This window comes from Parasteatoda tepidariorum, chromosome 9, assembly GCF_043381705.1.
Source record: "Parasteatoda tepidariorum isolate YZ-2023 chromosome 9, CAS_Ptep_4.0, whole genome shotgun sequence".
In the NCBI taxonomy this organism is placed as follows: domain Eukaryota; kingdom Metazoa; phylum Arthropoda; class Arachnida; order Araneae; family Theridiidae; genus Parasteatoda; species Parasteatoda tepidariorum.
Window position 1 is genome coordinate 5,127,494 of NC_092212.1, and position 20,581 is coordinate 5,148,074.

The window sequence follows — 20,581 nt, forward strand, 5'->3', positions numbered from 1 at the left end:
AAGCCGGATGCGGAATTCGTATCGACTGAGATACGAACACCGTTCACCTCATTGGAAGGCGAACGCTCTATCCATCGCGGGCCCTGAGCCACAGCTGCTCATTTTAAATGTTTAGAATATATTAGAGTGAGATAGGACCAGGATAGCCAGGTTAGCAGGACACTGGACTCACGTTTGTGAGAACGAGAGTTCGCATCCAGCTGGCCAAAAACTCCCCATGTTGTAAATGGTGACTGGGGCAGATTAAATCAGTTGGGTCACAAAGTTCTCCATGTTTTCATACCTCTGGGGGTACTGAATGGTAGATGGATCGTTCTCTTGTGTAGGTCAAAATTACGATCTCTGAATGAATGAATGAATGTATTTGATCTATAAACAGGTGTGACGTATGGGTGTGGTAGAAGTCGAATTCTTGGCCATAGAGGGCGCCACTGGAAAACAAGAACAATCGCACACCATCTACTTTAATGGCCGATGACAACAACCACGACAGATGGAGATAACCAATTCCCCCCCCCTCTAACACACATTAAAACTACACCCCTGGAAAGCATAAAATTTACTGCCACCTTAAATATAAAAATAAAATCTGACGCAAAATATGTAAGAGTTGGCTGTTATACAGTTCCCTCTATTTCTAATTATCTGCCTCCGAAGGCTAACCGATCTATCAGTGGATGTTAAATTGTCACATCTAATATATGTACTTGGAGAAGGAGGTTGTTAACAACAGATTGCTCGTGTAATGCTAATGTTTTTAGTGCTGAAGGACAGGTAGGTACTTTATTTACCTTATGCTAGAGCTGCACAATGGGCGACGGTCTTGGAAACATCCCTGAGGATGATCCGTAAAAATACCATTGCAATTTTGATCCGCTGTAGAAGGGGTGGCTCCTCTACAGCGTTTTTCTTTTGTTATTTGTGCTTTTGGCTTATGTTGCCTGACTATAATAATGATTGGTTTGTTCGTTAGAAATAATTTAGAAACATTATTTTCAGGTCACAAAAATAAAATTTTAAAAACGATTTGAGAAAAAAAAAATTGGATTTCTATGCAAAACTTACATACAAAGTATTGAATATCTGTTCTCTTTAAAAATTTTACCAATTTAACGATCCATTCGATTCAGCCACAGAGCGAAAATTCAATGGAATTAAACATTTGTCCAAATATAACTGGATTTTTTAAAAAAATATTAATTTATAAACAAGTATTAATTTATAACAAGGGAAAAAATGCTTTAAAAACTCAATACTTTTTTGACTATATAACTCCTACGATAGTATATATTTTCAAATATTATGCATCAATTAACAATACTCTCCCTGGGGCAGTCGTGGTGGCTAATAGGACAGAGCACTCACTCCTCAATGAGGTGCTCTGGGTTCGATTCTCATCAATGGCTGTTTGAAACAAATTCCGCATCTGGCTTGCATCGATCACAGTGCTGACGTAAAATATCCTCAGTGGTAGATGAATAATCGGAAATATAATTATTTTATGCTTGCTGTCAGGTTTTTGTATTACATTAAGAAAAAGTTAGTTACTTTTATTAATCTATGTGTCTGTGTATTTCGGAATCACACACAAAAATATATATATTGTAGAGTAAGCAATCCAAGTATGGTCCCACCCCCAATAAATTTTATCTGTCTACGCCAATGCACACACACTCTCACAAATCGATAATAGTAGAAATGTTTAATACAATTAATTTCTATGACATAAAAGTTGAAAGTGGACAAATAGTTACTATTATAAAATTAAAATCCTAATTAAAAGGAGAATTAACTGAAATGAAATTTATCACACTTGAAAATATAAATTGTAATAACTCGAATGAATTATAGATCCAAGGAATGGTAAAAATATATTCAAAATTCATTAAGTAAAACGTGTAATAAAATTAGTAATAAGTCAGGAACTTTGACTGAATGTATTGTTACCCTTCTCAAAACTTTAATAATAAAAAAATTTTTTAATTATAAAGTTCAATTATTAATAATAGACTGTGCTTTCAGAATATTTCGTGCATAGAAAATTTTTAATAACATCTAATCGTTATCTATCTATACATGTAATATGTAATAAAATAAAGATGTTTTTCGCGAGTGCGTGTGTGTGGGTGTGTGTGTACAAATACAAAAGATTGGTCATCACTAAACAACATGCGCATGAAGAAAGTGTCGTAACTTAGGTAAATGCTTAGGTACTACACATAAATGTCAATATCTTTATTAAATCTGTTTGATTTACCTTTGCAACTTTTACTGATTTCATCGAACTTTTGGCCACTTTTTGTACATTCGCAATACGCATGTCCTCCAACTCCAATGTTGTAGAAATATTTGCAGACTACGTTATCTCCTGTTCCACAATCAACAATTTTGTTGAAACAGTCGTCGATAACTTCACAATTTTGACCACTGGTCCCTTCTACACAGTGGCAAGTCCGTTTGTCTTCAGTGTCTGTGTAATTACATTGTTCCCATGATTGGCAACGATCAGCGCATGCGCCATGAATGGTGCTGCACTCTTCGTTATTATTGCATTCAGCTGGAAGTTAAAAACAAAAATTATTAGATAATTGTAAATGATAATGATAAAAAACTAGATGATGATGAATTAGATAATGATGAAGGATAATGTTGATGAATGAGGGAAATGTGAACGAAAAGGTACTTTCTTTCAAGTAAGGATTTTAAAAACCAATTGAAGGCCGTAGAGAAAAAAGGTTTTTATAGTATTTTTGAAGAAAATGATTTTTGTTGAAACTCTCCATAACGATATCAATTGATCCCCCTTGAAAAACTCGCTGTTAGTTAAAATTTTGATATTTGAAGGTTGTAGCTTTTATATAAATGCTCCAAATTTTATTGATTAGTCGATATGACTAGATAAAACATAAATAATTTGACTTTCAAATAAAAATGAAATAATATTTGTTATAAAGGGACATTTGTGTGATGGATAATTTTCCCTCACATAATACGAGTTCAGCCATCACCTCTTACATCAAATAGCCTCCGCACAGTCTTTTATAAGCAGTCCGCGCAGACTATTTANTGGCTAACTTTTTATTTCAATACTAATGTAGACTCATTAATTCACTGCCACGCCTAATCAAAAACAAAAATCTATTTATAACTCTTTATTATTAATTTCTAATACAAATATGTTTCAGCTAAATGGTTATAATAATTCTCACAGTCTTGTTGGCGACTCCCGAAGTATTTTCAAACCTAATATTGATTATGGAGGGTTGACTTTATTTTGGCTAAGTTATATTTCAATAATTCGCCAATCTTGAATCTTTTCTCCATGCTCTTGTGTCTGTTAGGAACAAATTCATTCACTTTCAATTTCAAATTTGTGGTGACTGGGGATGCTTTGTGCCTCCCAGTTTCATTAAACTTCTCGATGTAGGGAATGTTATTTTGATCCCTTTGAGGGATTTCTTTTTTTTTTATGATTTGTATATTTTAAATATGGCCATTTTGAATATATTAATTCTTACTTAATAAATCAAATTTTTACTTAGACGATTTTATTCATTTTCCTCGAGGCAATACTTCAACCACCACTATAATATTAATAATGGCGATCACACACACACCGCCTTCATAACAATAATAGTCTGTAAGTTTTGTAAAATTTGAAAGCTTTCTTTTACCATGCTTTTTTTTCTCCAGAAAATCTGAAATGGGTCGAAAAATGACATCTTTTGCCTCTCGGAGACCTTGAAAAGATCCTCACATTCTTTCCTCCTTATTCAATGCGGGACAAAGGTGCTTAAAAAATGTATAAAACTCAATAGTTTAAAACACGTTATTTGTAATACGATATAGTATGAAATTATATGCGCGAAAAAAAGTGCGAAGGGAAGTTAATTAAAAGCATTTTCATGGAGCAGTTTTTTAAAGTTGCTCAATTTTCCGGATTTTTAGTTATCGGTATAAGCTTTGCCCCATAGTAATCGGTGCTCTACTGCAGTGTTCCCCAACCCCCGGTTCATGGATCAAATGGTACCGGGCCGCCCATTTCATTGAAACTGAATTTAAATTCCTAGGTTTATACCCCTAATTAAAAATATCTATGTTCAATTAAAATTTTATTTAATTAAAAAAAAGGGGGCCCCGAAGGTAATGACATAATTTTTTTAATGTTTGTAATGTATCATTGTCTCCGATTACCCCCAGATGGAACCGTCTCATTACAAAGAAACAAACTCATGGTTCTCATTGATTTAACGTTTTAATAAGTTAAAATGTTAAATCACTTTATATTTATTTTTTGGTGTAATCTTATTTTGAACGCATGTTTAAATACAATTAAATTAAAATTAATAAATCAAAATAATCTAAAATATAAACAATCAACGTCCGTCCCTCCCAGCGGGCCGCGATAAAATTATCAAACGTTGACAGGTCCGTGGTGATAAAAAGGTTGGGGAACACTGCTCTACTGTATACTGAAACCCGTTTGATTCAGTTAAGAATAAAAAATAATGTAAAACGTTATTAGAAGTGTTATATCCCTAAATAAGTAATAATGATATAGTTTAAGATGGTATATTTTATTTAATGTTTCCTTTCGCCAATCTCGGCTTTAAATCTTTGAGAATTTCTGTCTGTCATATTAAATTTCAGCAGGTTTGGGCACAGAAACTCTCTTCCTTGGGTGGGTAGCGTGGAGTATTGAAGCCCGGATGCATGATAAATTCAAGTTACTAGATTTTCTTTTTTCGTGCACTACTTTAACGTTACGAAGTCTTGGAGAGGAAATATCGCATAAAGACAATCAGTGAGCTAAAGCTTCTGGTAAGCTTAAAAAGCGTGTTTATAAAAATGGACACTGATCAAAATGCATAATTAAGAAAATGGACACAGATCAAAATGCGTGTTGCAGAATATGGCCACTGCTATAAAAGCGTGTTTTTCCAGATATTTAAGCAAAGGAAGATTTAAAAAAAAGGTATTTAAAATGGAGTGAGATCAAAAAGCGTGTTTCAGAAAATGGACATACACCAAAAGGGATGTTTAATATAATGGACACAGCTCAAAAAGCGTAGAAAACAGACACAGATAGAAATGGATGATTCAGAATATGCACACAGATCTTAAAGTGTGTTTAAGAAAATGGACATGTCCCATGAAGTGTGTAAATCAAATGAGAGTAGCATAAATTTCAGCTTTCCGATGGCTAAATCAAACTTAACAACTAAAAGAATCATTTCGTTTTCCCCTTTCCTTGCTTATTTAAACGCTAAGTGTAATCATTGCGAGTCCCGGACATCGGAGTGACTGTGTATATTACAATCGTAACTCATCAGATGACTCTCAGAATACTAAACGGAAAATTGGTTTTCAAAAATCTAAATTATTACAACTTAATTTTAATGCCACTATTTTAAATTTCTATAACCCGTGGCAATAGCATAAAAACAGCTGTTGACTATCAAAGTCTGACTATCGAAAACACTAACGTAAAGTAAAGAATGATTAAGGAAACCAAACAATATCAAGTTGCTGACTTATTTGCATTTATTTACAGGCATTTTGAGCCATGTCTAGAGAAAAAACAGCTCATCGAAGAAAAATGGTTTAGATATAGACATTAATGATTTAGATAGTTCAGACTTTGAAATAAAGATATTAGTTAGCACAAGAATAGAAAGAGAGTATTTATCTATCATAAAAGGTATTTATACCTTTTATGATAGGTATTTAAAGGTATTTAAGGAAAAGGTATTTAAAGGTATAACAAGTCGAGATAATTGCGATCCCAGCTTTCGAATAAAGAAAGAATAGGAATTAACCTTCTGGTTGACTTACTTCGATTAACGCAGCTTTTCGATGACCAGTCGAACCTTTGGTTGATGTCGTCGCAATAACAGAATGCACGTCGAAGTCGAGTATTGTATCCGCATCCCGCATCACCGCACAGGTTAGGATTGTCGACACACTCTTGGATGATGTCACAGAAATCTCCGCTCGTTCCATACTCACAAGAACAATATTTGTCAACCCCTTCTCTTTCTTCGCAAACAGCACCATTATGGCATTCTTTATGATTTGTGCATTTCTCTGAAATGGGAGTAAAAAATGAAAAACACATAATTAGAAACAATTTATACTCAAACACCCAGTGGTTCGCCAAAAATATTTAAGATTAATATATTCAGAGACTCCCAGGAGCGACTAAGAATTCAAAAGGTGGTGACTAATAAAATTCAAACATTTTTAAAAAGAGATTGAAAATAGAAACTCGTTAGTAGCAGTCGGCAAACTACTAAAAAGTTGCTACTAAAAGTTTTAGTAGTAGTAGTTGGCAATCTACTATCTTCTAAAGTATATAGTAGTTGGCAATCTACTATCTTCTAAGGTATATAGTAGTTGGCAATCTACTATCTTCTAAAGTATATAGTAGCTGGCAATCTACTATGAGTGGGCTGCATTGTAGTTGCAAACTACTATGCATAGTAGTTGGCAAACTACTGTGCTTGGATTGTGATGACTCAGAGGATAGAACACTCGCCTCCCACTGAGGATTTGGCTCCCAATTGTTCGCCAAAAATATTTAATATTAATATATCAAGAGTAGTCAGGGACGATCAAGAATTCAGAAAGTGGTGAGTAATAAAATACCAAAATTTATTAAAAAAAGATTGAAAATAGCAACTTTTTAGGGGTCTGCCAACTACTACGCTTCTGCTGTGGGGGCTCAGGGGATAGAGTGGTTGATTCTCAATGAAGTGACCCGGATTTGAATAGTAGCGATGGCTAGTTGACTCGAATTCCGCACAAGACTCGCACAGACCACGATGCTGACGAAAAATATCCTTAGAGGTAAACGGATCATGATTTAGAGTCTCCTTGGAGTCAGGTAAACCGTGTGAGGTTTTCCCGCTTTATGTAAAGAGTATGTATATAATGTTGCCCCCAGGCAATGCAATTTTAGACTGAAATGAAATGAAGATGTACGGCAGCAATGAAAGAGAAAATTAGGTCAACAGCAATGTAATAACGCGTTCCTTTTTTTAAAAATTGTATTGTATACTTATTTTTTCATTTTATTACCAGAGTTTAACAGCCGGCCCAATTATGAGCTTNTATATATATATATATAAACTAAATGCAGATTTCGTGGATAAAGCTTCAAAATGTAATACAGTGAGCTGACAAACTGAATATTCAGTGAAATATTCAACTTTGAAAACTACAGCAAAAAACAAAAAATACAGGCCAATAACAACACATTTCACTTTTGACGCCTCGTATCATAACCACTAAAATAAATCGTTTCATCAACCTGATAAAACACATATATCCTCGACAAATCACATCAACTTCAAACCTCATCACAGTTTCAACGCCAGCTTCAGCTAAAAGATCTCAATATAAATTTCAAATCCGGTTTTAACTAAAATTCTATAGAAAACAAAATTTCAACTGCTACGTCCATTCAACCTGCAAAAAGAATACCCTCATGCTTATATTCTCATCTAAAATTTTGAGCAAGCTGCTTCTTAAATTTTATTTGTATTTTTTCATAGCGCAAAACCTCCACACGGTCAAACCATAATGAACCACTATGGGGACAATTCACTTTGCGAAAATCCTTTATAATTATTAGAAACTAGGAAAAATAAGAAAGTGGTTGCAAATATATGTCTAAAAATTAGTTTATGAATATGATTGGTTTGTCTAATTCACTTGTCAACCACTATCGATTCAATTCTCAAATATATAAGATAAATTCACCACTAGGCCTAGGTCAAAGGGAACACATCTCATTAAATTGCTCTTTTTAAATCCATTGACCCTTTAATGACCAAGGGCTGCAAACTTTCTGAACTTTTTGAGAAAACTTTTTCTAGTGGTAGCTAAGTTTTTGTTTTTTTTTTCTTCTATTTTACAGCATGTATTGAATATCTGACCCAATTTTGAGTTTACGACTATAAATGCGTATCTCCGTATCCTTCTCATTTCAAACAAAGCCATATGGAACTCCTGTATCAAGCACTGGGACATTACTAGCCTTAGCGGATATCTTTTTGATGGATGTAACCCTCTTTCGAGTTACATAGAGAGGGAAAATACGAAAACTTCACACCTTACTCTCAGAAAATATTTTTTCTAGTTCTAGAAGAATCAATAAATAAATATTTTAACATTTTAGAATTATAAAAATTTTTCCATCCCTACCCTTAAATAATTTGAACAGATATGTGCGCAAATAGTTAAAATCTGATAAAAGTTTTATAAGAATTCTACTTGTTTCAGACACTTCTGCGTACATTTAATACCACACAGAAAAAAAAGCGTTGTAGGATAAGGGTATTCTTTCCTAAGATATCTGTAGAGTTTAAAAATTTGGGTTTATTGTTTACCATGAACCGATTACAGCGGCTTGGCAAATGAACTTGCCAGTTATTTAGTCCAAAATTATAAGAACTGGTAAAACAATCAAGTCATTTCTTTATAGTTTCATATTGAAAATACAAAAATTCTTAATCTACTGCGATATTTTATATGCCAACTGCTCCGAGCAATTCCAAATAATTAAAAAAAACGGTAAATAACTACAAAGTAAATTCTGCAAATATTTGACTATTTCTGCTCGCTTTTTAAAAGGTATAGCATGATATAGGTAGAATAACGTGGTGAAATACATTAGCTTACAAATTATTTAGAAATAGTGATGGATAAAAATCTACTAAATTGAATTTATTAAACCAAGAATTGATAAATTGCCACTTTAAAATATATATTTGTGGTCCGGAGAAAATTGGCCACTCTGTATATGCAAAGATTTATATTTTTTTAAAAAAGGAAACGTGAATCGCTGCTTGCTTAAGGAAATTGCTGACATAAATTGGATAAAACTGGTTAACTTTGTGTGCTTTTTTCAGAATGCCATTCCCATGCCTGCCAACTTTCACTCTTTCCGAGAATGGACTTTCCAAGTGGTAGTGAAACAATAAACGAAAAACAATCTCACACAAAAATATAATTGTACTTTGATCACGCTGTTATTCGCTTTTGCATTGGTTAGTATGCTTTTATATATTTATTGTAATTATTTATATGTAGTGGTGGTCAAACTCATTTATAATTATCATTATAACTCAAAAAGTTAATTGGAATAACAGGAGTCTCGCTACCACTCAAAATATGAAAATAAAATCTTCCGGGAAAACAGGAAGAGTTGGCAGCTATGCATTTCAATTTTCCTTTGTTTTTAATGGTGTGTTGTGATCTGGCCTGAAAGCGAAACGGAAAAAGGAAAGCACTGGTAGTGGGACTATTTCAATAATAGATAATTTTCAGGAGAAGTAAACCTATTCTTAATAATAAATAATTCCTTGTTATTAAATTTTTCTCGTCTCTTTCTCTCTTTATTTAACTAAAATTGGGTGCCTGGGCCGCGCAGCAGCCCCTAACCCATACATCATGAAGTATTTACAAGTTGAATTAAAAAACATTTTGAATTATGCAGCATTTAGGTAGCATTACAGAAGATCAATCATATTTGCTTGATAAATTAAACATGATTTGATATTTAATATAAGTCATGATTTATGCAATAATCAGAAATTTTCGTGAATATAAAAAGCACAATTGATATTTAAGCATTGATTGGTATTAAATTTGATGCAGTCATAGGTTGTGATTAAAGTATGAAATTAAAAAAAAGGCAAAAATGAAATTTATTTTTTACCAGTTTCTACTCTTTTCAGCCCTAGCTGTGATCTAATCCCATTGCGTGTTACATGTATATATTTATCCCAGACCTTGCATTATTTGTAATATGGTCACCCATTGAGACTTAACATATGTTAACCCCCGTACCACCCGTCCCATCCTCGTTTTTAATTTTATAACTTAGATCAGTGTTTCCCGAAGTGTGGTACGCGTACCCCCAGGACAAGTTTAGCGGGGGTACACGTTTTTATGCGAAATATCTTGCAACAAACGAAAATTTCAAAAATTTTATTAAAAAACAAAGCTAGCCATAATAATTTACGATTACGTATTTTTCTATTGGCTATTGTTTGCAGATATAACAGTTAATAATTAGTGGTGTCAATAACCAGTTGTGATTTTTAACTTTTGTGCAATTTTTTTTATAGTAAAGGTTTGAAAAAAAATTCTACTTATTTTGATTATTTCAATAAAATATAATTTTTATCCTTAACATAGAATTTTTTTCCAAAATTTAAGAATTTTTGCAAAAAACTTTGTACCAAAAAAGAAAAGCAAACATATTTTTAAAAAAAATACATTCATTCTTTTACTTGTGGTACACAGCTTTACAAAAAATTTAGAAAGGGTACTCAAAAGTCATAAGTTTGGGAAACACTGGCTTAGGGGTTGGCATTTACATGGCTTTGGTGACAGATTTCATTTTCACTAGTTTTCACATGTGTTTTGGATTCACTTAATTATTGTAAATGTTTATGTAATATCAGTATTAAGTTTGATTTTTACGACTTTATTNATAAACAAAACTTTTAAAAAGTTATAACGCATACTTAATTTAAAATAAAATCTTAGTTGCGTTTAATGTTTTGGCCCCATTAAATCTTGATGTTTAAAGTTTAAAAAAAAATTGTTTTACTACCACGACGAGTTATTAGGGAGATTTTGCAAATTTACCTTAGCTCCGTTTCAAGTAATTGTACTTGCGCACTTCTAGCGCACATGTGTAAGTTCTGGTGAAATGATCATGCACTTGTGAAAAAATATAAAGCTTACGTACGTGAAAATAAGCGAGTATACAAAAATCAGTAAGTTAAATGCCGCTAACATATTAGAATATCATTTAACTTCGATCACAAAATCAAAACAAACATTTCCAAATATAATTGTTGCTTCACTCCCACTTTGGTAAAATCTTTTTCAACGACCCTACAATCTTGCAGATATGTAAAATTAAAATCCATCACCTCATCGCAATACCTCAATGTTCATGATGCATGGGAAAATATTATACACAGTTCTTTCAGTAGAATTAACATTCAACAATTCTTGGTAATCACGGACGTTATACTCCCGAGAAAATAATAGAAATGAAATGGTTTACTAATAGTTTTTTCTACTTTTCGGAATACAAACAACTCTGATAACTACTACAGCATTTCATTACATCGTTTCCACAAATTATAATTTTAAAAAAATTAATTCTAATTTGCATTCTAAAAATATACCACTTTAAGATATAAATACGTTTTATGATATACAGGATAAGATCTTACTTTGATCATAAAAATATTTAATTTTGTTCATACAATTTAAAAAATTGCGTTCCGTAGTATTCCTGGTGGACGCTAACATTAAATACGAAGTAAAATAGGTAACTTCTCCACTTTAACCCTTTCGCGCCGACTGTCACAAATACGTGCCAGTATAAAACCGCATCAACCAGGGTAAAAAGATAAAACTGGTAATCAAAGTAATTCTTTAGTAGTTTATTTGTGGACAGAGTTATAATTGCTTGATTTATTTAATTCACCATTACTTCGTTCAAAATAAAACTATTTAGTTATACTTCGAATTAATATAGATTATATATATGATTAAACTAACAATAATTAAAGTAGAAGCAAAGTAAGTCTGTCAAATTAGAAACGACTACATTTAAGTTACCGTTTTTATTTAATTACATCCTGATTCTGATTTTGTACAAATGCTGTTCTGAATCACCCGTCCGCAAAGGGTTAAATCTTGATGTTTAAAGTTTCAAAAAAAAAAGGTTAACCACCACGACGAGTCATTAGGGAGATTTTGCGAATTTACATTAGCTCCCGTACTTAAGATTTCAATTAATTGCACTTGCACACTTCTAGTGCGCATGCGTCAGTTCCGATGAAATGATCATGCACTAGTGAAAAAATATAAAACTTACGTACCACGTGAAAATAAGAGATTATGCAAAAATCCGTAAGTTAAAAGCCACTAACATATTGGAATATCATTTAACTTCGATCACAAAATCAAAACAAACATTTCCAAGCATAATTGTTGTTTCACTTCCACTTTGTAAAGTCTTTTTCAACGACCCTACAGGTTAGCAGATATGTAAAATTAAAATCCATCACCTCAATGTTCAAGATGAATCATACCTGCCAACTTTTAATCCTTTCCATTATAATTTTTCCCAGTGGTATTAAAATGGAATTAAAACTTCAATTTTAAGCAAACAAATACGTTGTATATGAGCAAACTTAAGTTGACAACCATGTTGGCTAGAGTTGACAAAATTAAAATTATAAAAGAAAAAATAATATATATTTACTACCACTTTAAATATGAAAATAAAATCTTCCGGAAAATCCGGAAGAGTCGGCCGGAATTGTCCCATTCAGAATGGCAGAATGGGACAATATTATACACAGTTCTTTCAGTAAAATTAACATTCAACAATTCTTGGTAATCACGGACGATATACTCCCCAGAAAATAATAGAAATGCATCGGTTTACTACTAATTTTTTCTAATTTTCGGAATACAAACAACTCTGATAACTACAGCATTTCATTACATCGTTTCTACAAATTATAATTTAAAAAAAATTAATTCTAATTTGCATTCTAAAAATATACCACTTTAAGATATAAATACGTTTTATGATATACAGGATAAGATCTTACTTTGATCATAAAAATATTTAATTTTGTTTCATACAATTTAAAAAATTGCGTTCCGTAGTATTCCTGGTGGACGCTGACATTAATTAACAAGAAGTAAAATAGGTAACTTCTCCACTTTATTAAACGTTTTAATAAATTGGTAACAGATTAAATGGTAACACTTGTAGAATAAGGGCAATTACGCTTACTTTTTAAGAGTCACCACGTGACAACTTCTAGCCATATAGTCGGGCTCAAGGCTTTTATTCCCCTAGGAAACCTTTCATCTTTTCCTCTTGATTTGCGAAATCGTGAGGAAATTTTCATTAAGAATTTTGAAAACAAGAAAGAAAAATAATCATGATATAGAAAAAAGCAAAAATAATTTTGAACTATTTGCAGCAATTACAGCGCAATGGCTGAATCGTAGCACCAATAAGAAATCAGAGTTATGAACAGTTAGAAACTTGCTCTGTCTTTTAAATTAATCATTTCTAAAGATTGAAGCTATTTTTAATTTAATATTTCTCATTTTAATTAATTTTGCCACCACTGCATATCAAGAATTCAAAGTATCATATGAGCTGCAACTTTATTACACTTGTATTTTCAATCACACAATGACGATATTGACTCAGATATCTCTTATTTAAATTTTCCTTTGTTTTAAAAGCTTTCCTTTGTTTTTAATAAAGCCACACATGAAAAAACGTTTACTCCAAGTGACATGAAATTACCTCCACAAACCAAAGAAAAAATCTCAACAAACATAACAAAACTGTGTACATAAATAAAACTATTTTTGTGTGTTCTATATTGCATTAATTTCTTCAAACCATTTAAGTAATGGTAATAATATAAAAAAAATAAAAATTTGCTCGAATTATGTGTTTCTAATAATCTTGACTTCGCAGGTCAGTGGTGACCCCTGTCGCGCTACGAATAAACTCAGTGCCGATCACCGGTGACCCCCATGGCATTCAACGTGTTAATATAATTCCAGTAAACATGGAATTCCCACTAGGGAACAATTTTATTGTTGTTGTATTTATACAAGTGCCTTGATCCTACCTAAATAGGGGATTTCACATCTGAAATTGGATTTGTTCCGTAAGCTACAGATTTTTTTTTCAAAATTATATTTTTAGTTTCGCTTATTTTTTGTCCCCTCATTTGAACTTAATAAAAGCTAGAGAAGAAAAAATAAAATGTTTTTTTCCTAGTTTTTATTTGAGGAAAAAAAAGACTTACAACCTTTTTTTGCTTATTTTATTAATCTGATGTAAGATCAACGTCAAAGCTCGATTGAAATATTTACGCAATGAATGCATTTCAAATATATGCTACGAATAATTTTAATATACCACGACTAATTCAAATTTATCCTTTTTTTTCAACTGTTCGAGTTTATTGAGAGCGTATTGGTTTAAATTTATCGTACACTTGTCTGCTCCTTTAAAAATAACACTGGAGACAAAAAAAAAGAACATGTGATCATAATTTATCCCATCATAAACTTAGATGTAATTCTACCACACCTTACATAAAAGTAAAGTGGGCGCACTTACTATTCACTCAAGTAAATTTCAAACAAAATTTGGTTAGCAATATATTATTAAATTGCATATAGCGAGAAAAATTTGATGGTAGTTGCTAATTAACTTAAAACATCTTTAATTGTCTTAATTCAAAATACATTTAAAAAAAAAACTTTCTTACAAAGCAGAAGCTGGCAACTCTGCCACTATTAAGTTTTGAGACAAGTGGGAATTACGTATTGTTATAGTAAACTCTCTTTTGTCATGTGCTCGATTACTCAATTAATATATCGTATAATCAATTTTCCGAATCGTACACTAATCAAATAGTGAATAACACGAATCGTATCGTATACCGTATCGATTACTCAAATTGATACTAGATTACTTGATTCATATACTTATCATATACTCGATTCGAATGCATATCGTATACTATATTATTCGATGCTTCCGTATTCTCGATTATTCGATTAGTATACAAATTTTAAACTCTATTACTCTGTTTACATATCGTATACTCACTTCGTATTTATATTATATAGTCAATTCATATACATATCATATACTCGATTCGTTTACACATGATATACTCAATTCGTATGCATATCGTATACTCGATTTTGGTTTATCATTAAGTAGAAACAAAATATATATAAATACCTGCGGAGATGGCACTGTGATTTTCAACATCCTTGAACGCATTTGATAATTCAAAATCTTTTTCCTCTGCCTTTGTATGAGTAAAGCTAAAAGTAAATGATAATAATAAAAAACAAAATAGTTTCACAAATCTTTCCTTACTCATTTTAAGTTCCGTTTGTTTTAATTAAATATTTTGACTTTTTGAGACAGTAAAAAAGCTAGAACCGCAAGGTGCAAACATAATATGCGTCAAAGAAAGAGAAGAAACTATTAGATGATATCGTTTTGATGCTGTTTTATCTCTTCCTTATCTTTTTCAGATATAAATTCTAACAATAAACTAACGTTTTTATACAATATTTTTCTCACTCACTGTTTTATTTTATTATCAGAAGTTTATTTCTTTTCCCCGTTTTCAGGGCTGCCAACTTTCAAAGCCTTTTGTTAAACTTTATTCTAGTGGCAGCTATGGTTCTGTTTTTATTTATTATTTTAAATTCATTTAAACTTATTTTCCACACCACTACACACATAAATTAATTAAAAATTGATTTACGACGCCACTCTTTCGTGATAAAGCTTTTAAAATTGTGCAGTCTGAAAATATTCTGAAAGTTCTGGTTTTTAAATGTCTACCACTCCATAAAATATTTTGCAAAAATCGTAGAAGTTGGCAGGCCTGTTTTCTTTTTCGCGTTATGTAAAAAAGATATTAACCCTTTACAGAGATGCCAACTGCTCCGGACACTCCACAACAACTAAAAAAAACGGTAAATCACTACAAAGTAAATTTTGAAAATATTTGACAACTTTTGCTTGCTTTTTAAGAGGTATAGCATGACATAAATACTATTCTCTTCTCTTTATTTAACTAAAACTGGGTGCCTGGGCCGCGCAGCGGCCCCTAACCCATTCATCATGAAGTATTTACAAGTTGAATTAAAAAACATTTTGAATTATGCAGCATTTAGGTAGCATTACAGAAGATCAAGCATATTTGCTTGATAAATTAAACATGATTTGATATTTAATATAAGTCATGATTTATGCAATAATCAGAAATTTTCGTGAATATAAAAAGCACAATTGATATTTAAGCATTGATTGGTATTAAATTTGATGCAATCATAGGTTGTGATTAAAATATGAATTAAATTAANAATACCTGCGGAGATGGCACTGTGATTTTCAACATCCTTGAACGCATTTGATAATTCAAAATCTTTTTCCTCTGCCTTTGTATGAGTAAAGTTAAAAGTAAATGATAATAATAAAAAACAAAATAGTTTCACAAATCTTTCCCTACTCATTTTAAGTTCCGTTTGTTTTAATTAAATATTTTGACTTTTTGAGACAGTAAAAAAGCTAGAACCGCAGGGTGCATACTTAATCTGCGTCAAAGAAAGAGAAGAAACTATTAGATGATATCGTTTTGATGCTGTTTTATCTCTTCCTTATCTTTTTCAGATATAAATTCTAACAATAAACTAACGTCTTTATACAATATTTTTCTCACTCACTGTTTTATTTTATTATCAGAAGTTTATTTCTTTTCCCCGTTTTCAGGGCTGCCAACTTTCAACGCCTTTTGTTAAACTTTATTCTAGTGGCAGCTATGGTTCTGTTTTTATTTATTATTTTTAATTCATTTAAACTTATTTTCCACACCACTACACACATAAATTATTTAAAAATTGATTTACGACGCCACTCTTTCGTGATAAAGCTTTTAAAATTGTGCAGTCTGCAAATATTCTGAAAGTTCTAGTTTTTAAATGTCTACCACTCCGTAAAATATTTTGCAAAAATCGTAGAAGTTGGCAGGTCTGTTTTCTTTTTCGCGTTATGCAAAAAAAGATATTAACCCTTTACAGAGATGCCAGCTGCTCCGGACACTCCACAACAACTAAAAAAAAACGGTAAATCACTACAAAGTAAATTTTAAAAATATTTGACAACTTTTGCTTGCTTTTTAAGAGGTATAGCATGACATAAATACTATGAAGTGGTGAATTATGTAAGCCTACGAATTATTTAGAAACAGTGGTGGATAAAAGTCTACTAAATTGAATTTATTAATCCAAGAATTACAATTGATAAACTACCACAAGGACTTTATAATTCTGTTTGAGTTAATATGAGCATTAACTTCTTACTTTTTGCTTCTATTATCCGAAAACTGGGCACCTGCCCATATCCCATACACCATGAAAATTGTTTGAAAACATTGTATAAAAACATTTTGTGGTGAGCAACATTATGGTAGCAATTGAAAAAAAGGGATTTCAGACAATGTTTGGGTGATTTTCAGTTGTAGGTTGTATTTACAAATTAACAATTCTATTGAAAAATATTGCTTGTCAAATAGTACATTAAATATTAAGAAATTTTATTGAGTAATTAGTTCTTTAAGAGTTCAGAGTTTATAGTTCTGATTATATTTTTCCATCTGTTCTGTAAACACTATGATGATGCGCAATAAATTGATGATTTACAGGATGCGTTGATAAGCTTATGATATTTACAATGATCTATGATTCTATGCACTATGTTATGTTTCAGATGATTTTGATGAAGTGACATCAGATGGGATTGTGACTGTAGGCGGGTGCGTTATCCATTGTGCTGTGGCGGTTTGCCTCTATTGATGTTGGTGATGATGATAAGATGCATCAGATGTATAGTGGGCTGCAACAGGTCTAAGATGACGGTCTTTCTTATAGTTTTCAAATGAGAAGATCTGATTGAAGTTAGCTGCTTGGCATTTTCTGCTTTTTTTTATAGAAGTATGCGTTAAGTTTGTGGATGTACTCGGAGAGAAAAGGAATTTTAAGGTCTTGATGAATGTTTGTATTTCTAATGAACCAACGGGCGCAGCTGATTTTTCGGAGAATTTTATTTTGACATTGATTTAATTTGTTCATGAGATGGTCCGGTATTGTTGCCTAGGCAGGTGAAGCATAAGTTAGGATGGGTCTGATCATGGTGGTAGCATAAACTTCTTACTTTACTTACTTTATTTTCAAAAATTGGGCACCTGGGCCACTTAGCGGCCCCTATCCCATACATCTAGAAATTTACAGAAAATTTATAGTAATAACATTTTGAATTTAGCAGTCGATGTGGTAGCTAATAGAAAAACAAGCACTTTGCTTGAGTAAATATAACATTTGAATATCTGATTCATCGAAAAGTTGACATATATAAATATAAACATAATTTGACATATATATACATAAGTTGACATAAATAAATATTAACATAATTTGATACATATTTCGCTAATTAAATTTCTATAATTTAACTAGCACATATTTAATTATGACATACATTGAAATTCATTCGAATAAATTGTGGTAGCCATAAAAAATCAAGCCATTTGCCTGTGAAATAATAAAACAATGAAAAAATTTAATATGACAAATTGACGTTTTTACTTAACACTAGAAATATTGATTGTTGACTTAAATTCAAAATAAAGATAAAACATGATTCGATATGTACAGTAATTGATTTTTGAAAAATGAAAGGCATAATTGATGAATATAGATAAATCATACCTTGATACGTGATAAAATAACATATTTGGAGAAAATGCAGTAAATATCTTTTATCAGAGAAGTATTGCTCATTAATTACGATAGAATTTTCAAAAGAATTTTAAATGCATAAGTTGCAAATGTATATGTATGCATAAATTGGCTGTATTATCAGAAAATAGTTCTTAATTAACTTAATTTAATTTAACTTAAGTAAAAGTCTGCTGCGAAAAGTTCAGTGAATTTAACTTGAGAGACTTGAAAATAAAAATAGAACTCACTGGGATTGAGATGTTGCATTAACTTCTTACTTTACTTCACTAATATTCTGCATTTTAAAGCGTGAAAAGTCAATGCATAAATAAACGCGAAATATAAAAAAATTCAATGCATTCAATACAAACATTTAGACGTTTTTTAGACGTTTAGGTAGCTTCCAGTAGAAAAATATCAATTCAACAGCGGCCTTTTAAAGCATTCTCAATTCAATTAATTAATTAATTCCTAATTGAGTTAAATTAAATATTATCACGGTTTTAGGGCATGAATCTGAATTGAACAACCTGATAATGCTCACTCTGGTTATTGTTTCCGTTTTTAAAAGCTCTATATGTTTAGCCATCTCATCTAGATTTGCCATGTGACATTTTTAGCAGCAATCATTGGTCGATTTTCTAGCGTTGCCATTCGGGGAGTTGTAATGAGGCTTTTTTTTGGTGCCGTGTAAGAGAAATATATATATAGATTACACTATAGTGCGAATCTTAACATTATTAAAAAATTATCATTCATATAATAATTCAAAATAATATTTATATCATTTATGTATAATTACACTATATGACCTGACCTTTTCTTCGAATTTGGGATTGACAAAATGTCAATTGATGGTGCAATCTTCTTCTGTTTTAGGTGCTTTATAAATACCTAATAATAATGTAAACTTTCTCTGCTTTTTGACGCTTTAAAAATACTTAATATTAGTGCAACCTTCTTCACTTTTAATTTCCTTCAACAATATCTAATCATGGTACAACATTCTTCAGCTTTTAGTTATTTGGAGCTAATGAAAGGCCATGTTTCACCATCATGCCAACAAATGAATACCAATGTTTGGCGCAACAAATCTCGAAATTTTTAACAGTTTACTGACGATAATATGTACTACTGGAAATTGCTGCAGCTTTGATAACAATAATGCAACGGGTTTACCGTAGCTCCATAAAATATTTTTCCAGTGGTAGCTAAGATAATGTATTAATATTTAAACGAATTAGAAATAAATGAACTTTTTTCTACCACTACTTATAAGTATTTTAACAATAAATGAAATGTCAGATAGAGAAATGGTCTAGCTCCAAACTCTTTAACAAGGTTTTACAGGAATCTTATTTGCTTTAAAAATTCCGACTTCAATATGTTGCCACTGATAAATGTAATTCGCGCAAAACTCATATGTTGAAGAGTTATGTAATAAGTACCAAATATACTAATACAGGGTTATTCATAATTCCCTCCGGGGGTTCGAAGCGTTATAGTAAAAACACGAAGACGAATATAGCAAAAAAAACATATGAATTTATTCTGAAAGCATTCAAGTTTTAATTTCAGCAGTTGCCGGTAGATGGCAGAAACATGTACTACTGAAGTCAGTTGAATTAAAGAAAAATGGCGTTTATAGGCGGAGGGAATTATGAATAACCCTGTATAAGTATAAAACATTGTATTGATATATTTTAACAAAAGGGGGTTNTGGTGGCTACCCTCATACACATATTGAGTACCTCCAATATAGGTCAAATCGACTTCAGCTCAATCGGAAACTCTGCAGCGGCTGTTAGTCAATCTTTAGGAGCTGTTCTCGGTTAAAGTTTAGAAAAATTTAACTTCGATCCTAAATATGTAAGTTTATAGAAACAATAATAAAAGCATATATTTAAAGACAAATTTATTCTGTTCTTTTTTTTTCATTTTTGCTTTTCTCAAACGCTGCAATGTCATAAAATGTTAGTTTGTTTTCAAAGTTTGATCAAAGCAGTAATTACCAACACTGTTAATGTTAAATTCAATTAAAAACCTGACTTGGTTATGGTTTATGAAAGGTATATATATATTCAATTTTTTTTAATCATGACACTACAAATAAATAAATAATCATGACTTTGAAATATAAATAAGAAGATAAATTGTGTTGATTAAACCTCAAATCACTACACTCATTCTC

At 31.4% G+C, this 20,581-nt stretch overlaps 1 protein-coding gene across 1 annotated transcript in view; it reads right to left on the reverse strand.

The window, feature by feature from the left end:
* LOC107448492 (neurogenic locus Notch protein-like) overlaps positions 1-15,065 on the reverse strand; it is a gene marked incomplete at its 3' end in the record, with an annotated part of 51,055 nt that extends 35,990 nt beyond the window's left edge. Inside the window, 1 exon segment of the mRNA XM_071185572.1 lies at positions 14,841-15,065. Within this exon segment, the coding sequence (XP_071041673.1) occupies positions 14,841-14,981 (141 nt within the window).
* Positions 15,066-20,581: the final 5,516 nt, after the last annotated feature.